The 2,734-nt window shown below is 41.3% G+C and overlaps 1 protein-coding gene across 1 annotated transcript in view; it reads left to right on the top strand.

The window, feature by feature from the left end:
- Nucleotides 1-2,734, top strand: part of LOC109296848 (spermatogenesis-associated protein 7 homolog) — a 101,293-nt gene that overhangs the window by 67,628 nt on the left and 30,931 nt on the right. The window contains exon 4 of the mRNA XM_019516452.1: nt 2,070-2,117. Within this exon, the coding sequence (XP_019371997.1) occupies nt 2,070-2,117 (48 nt within the window). The remainder of the gene's footprint in view (nt 1-2,069; nt 2,118-2,734) is intronic.

The following is a 2,734-nucleotide window of genomic DNA, read 5'->3' as shown; positions in this document are numbered from 1 at the left end:
CGGGGTGGGAGGGGGGGAGGCAGCAGGGTGGGAACCCACTTGGGCAGGACCTGGCCCCCACCCTGTGCACAGAGGTAGGGGGCACGGGTCCCCCTGTGTGCACCATGAATGTGTGCCATGGCAGGAAGCAGCCTCCCCTCCCCAAGCCTGCAATGGGCAGTGGGATCTGGGCTCCACTGCAGCAGCTGCTGCATCCTGCCAGGGGCAGGGGGTTGCAGACCCTGGTCTGTGGCCCCATAGTCCTGGCAGCTGAGAGCCCCCTCCAGCAGGGCTGTGGAAGCAGGAACTGTGGGTGGGGAGCAAGGAACACCAGCAGGGCTGAGGGGGAGGCTGTGCAGGGCAGGGGGAGTTTGGGGGGGATTGAGGGGCACCAGGAGAGTCAGGGGAGCTGTGGAGGGCCTTTCACTTTAATCACAGATTTTGGGGGTTTATCAGAGAATTTGCAGGGGGGTTAATAAGAGAATTTGTGATTTTTATTTATTTATTTATTTATTTAATCAGGGAAACCCATGATTCCTGCTCATGAAAATGGAGCTTCTGGCCTTTAAATGAAATTGGAATTTTCCATTACTTATAAGTGGCTGTCTCCTGCTTCGGCTGTCAGCAGTTATTTTTCCCTAGATTTCAGCAAATCTTTTATTGCTCTAGGTGGGCTGAATTATACAGCACTTCTGGTTGCATCCTCATGATGTAACGTTCATCTCATGAGAATAGAACTGAGAGTGATGTAAAGCAGAAGTCTAATAAGATTTAGATTAGGAATTGAAACTCTTCTAATTTGGAGTTTGAAAATTAAAAATTAAAAACCCTGATGATTGCAAAATATATGATTCCTAATGAAGTAACACATCTCCTCACACCTTAACTTGTCACATCTCCCCTGGCTACTGACTGGAAGCACTTGCACAAAAGTTGCCTCTGAATAGCAGTGTGTGTGAATACCAAGCATCTGGACTAGCTCAAGCTTCAGCTTTCCTGATTTGCAACATAGTAGGGAATGTGGTGAAAGCCATTATCTATTTTTCTTACCTCTTATGTTATTATAATTTGACTAGAAATAGGTCCAAACCAGGGATGGATTGGAGGAGGGGGAGGTGCAGCAGTGCAATTACACCCCCTTTGATTACTGTTCTACCCAAACTTTAAAACCACCTGCCTGGGAGGGGAAGCAGCATTTCTATTCAGGCAGCGCTGAGAGAATCAATTCACTTCCTGGCTCATTTATCATCTCCCTGATTCCTATTAATCTCTCTCCACTCCACAGGTGTGAACAACCATCTGTCCTTTTTAATTGTCTTGATGTTCCGCTATGCAAACTATCCTGTCTTCTGCAATTTTGCTGTCTGTTAGCCATTCCTGGTAATGTCTCTCTTCCATTTCATATCCCTGCAGATTATTTTTAGCTCTACCCAAAAAAATTTAACTTGGGTATGGTAATATTAACTCAGGTGTAGAAATGACTGCTGGTAAAGTATTGGAGCCACTGTCAAGATGCTCAAGAAGACTAGATTATGTTTTATGAAGCTAAATAAGAGATGTACATTTAACTATAACAAGTACAGAACTAATGATACAATATCTTTTTTATTATTTTTGCCTAGTTGTGTTTTTCATTGCACATTCCAATAGTTTATATTTGTTTTTGCTTTGATCTTAAAAAATAATACAGTGCTAGCCCCTTAATATATTAGTCAAACTTGTAATTTCTCTTTAATTGGAGAAAAATGTGTTGTGTTATATATGATGATGTGCCACACCATCTGCAATCCCTTCTCAAAATCTTAGATCCACCCATGGTCCACAAAATTCAGACCCAAGTCTGATAACAAGGTTTCCCTCAGGAAAGGAGGAGGAAGAACTGTGTAGGTCACTTAAAAAAACCCCAAAACAGTAGACTTTCAGGAGTTGTAAAATAAAATGTCTTTAATAATATAAGCCTTGGTATTAACCATCCAAAGTTCCTAGTGAATTCAGTTACTCAACAGGATCATCCCTATTAAGTTTAGTCAGATTATTCAAGGGAAATGTTGAGATCTCAGTTAAACATGCTTATTTTTCTGTTAATCTAGCTGCTGTTGATTCATCTGCACCAAAGAGTTTGCATACTAGCATTAAATGTGAGTATAATTTTTATTCTGCTTTCAAAATACGTTTGGTTTGGAAATATTTATCTTGGATAATCTTATTTTGTTTTGTGATGCTGATGGTGTTTTGAAAAGCCACTCGTACAACTAAAGTTTGCATCATTCCAAGTGTGGTCAAGTTGATAACATAACTGTATCAATTGTATGCTACATGCTTGTGCTGATATGTGCTAAATCTCAGGCCCTGGGATTTTGCCTTGTTTGTACTCCACTTATTTTGTTTGGGATATAATTTTTTTTGCTTGATTTTCCTGTCTAAACCCTGAAATTTTAGTTCACATACATGGAGTACTAATCACTAACTTCGTGTATTCCTTGGTAATCAGTACTGATCATAAGGCAAATAATTCATGGAACAGCAAAGGCAGAAATGAAAATCTGGGCATCAGGCAAGTTAAAGGCTAGAGCAGGTTTTAATGATTTATTGATTGGGTGGGGTTTTTTGTTTTGTTTTGTTTTCTGAAACAGAGGGGTGTTGGTCTGCATCCTAATGCCATCTGTTGGCTGAACATGGAGTATCAATGGAATGGGGAATACAGGCAAATCTTGTTCCACTCCCCCCCCCCCCCAAAAAACCCTGGGGGAAAGAA

This window comes from Gavialis gangeticus, unplaced genomic scaffold, assembly GCF_001723915.1.
Source record: "Gavialis gangeticus isolate Ggan-Ray unplaced genomic scaffold, GavGan_comp1, whole genome shotgun sequence".
In the NCBI taxonomy this organism is placed as follows: Eukaryota; Metazoa; Chordata; order Crocodylia; family Gavialidae; genus Gavialis; species Gavialis gangeticus.
The sequence above is the reverse complement of the archived record's forward strand: the minus strand, read 5'-3'. Positions and strand labels throughout refer to the sequence as shown.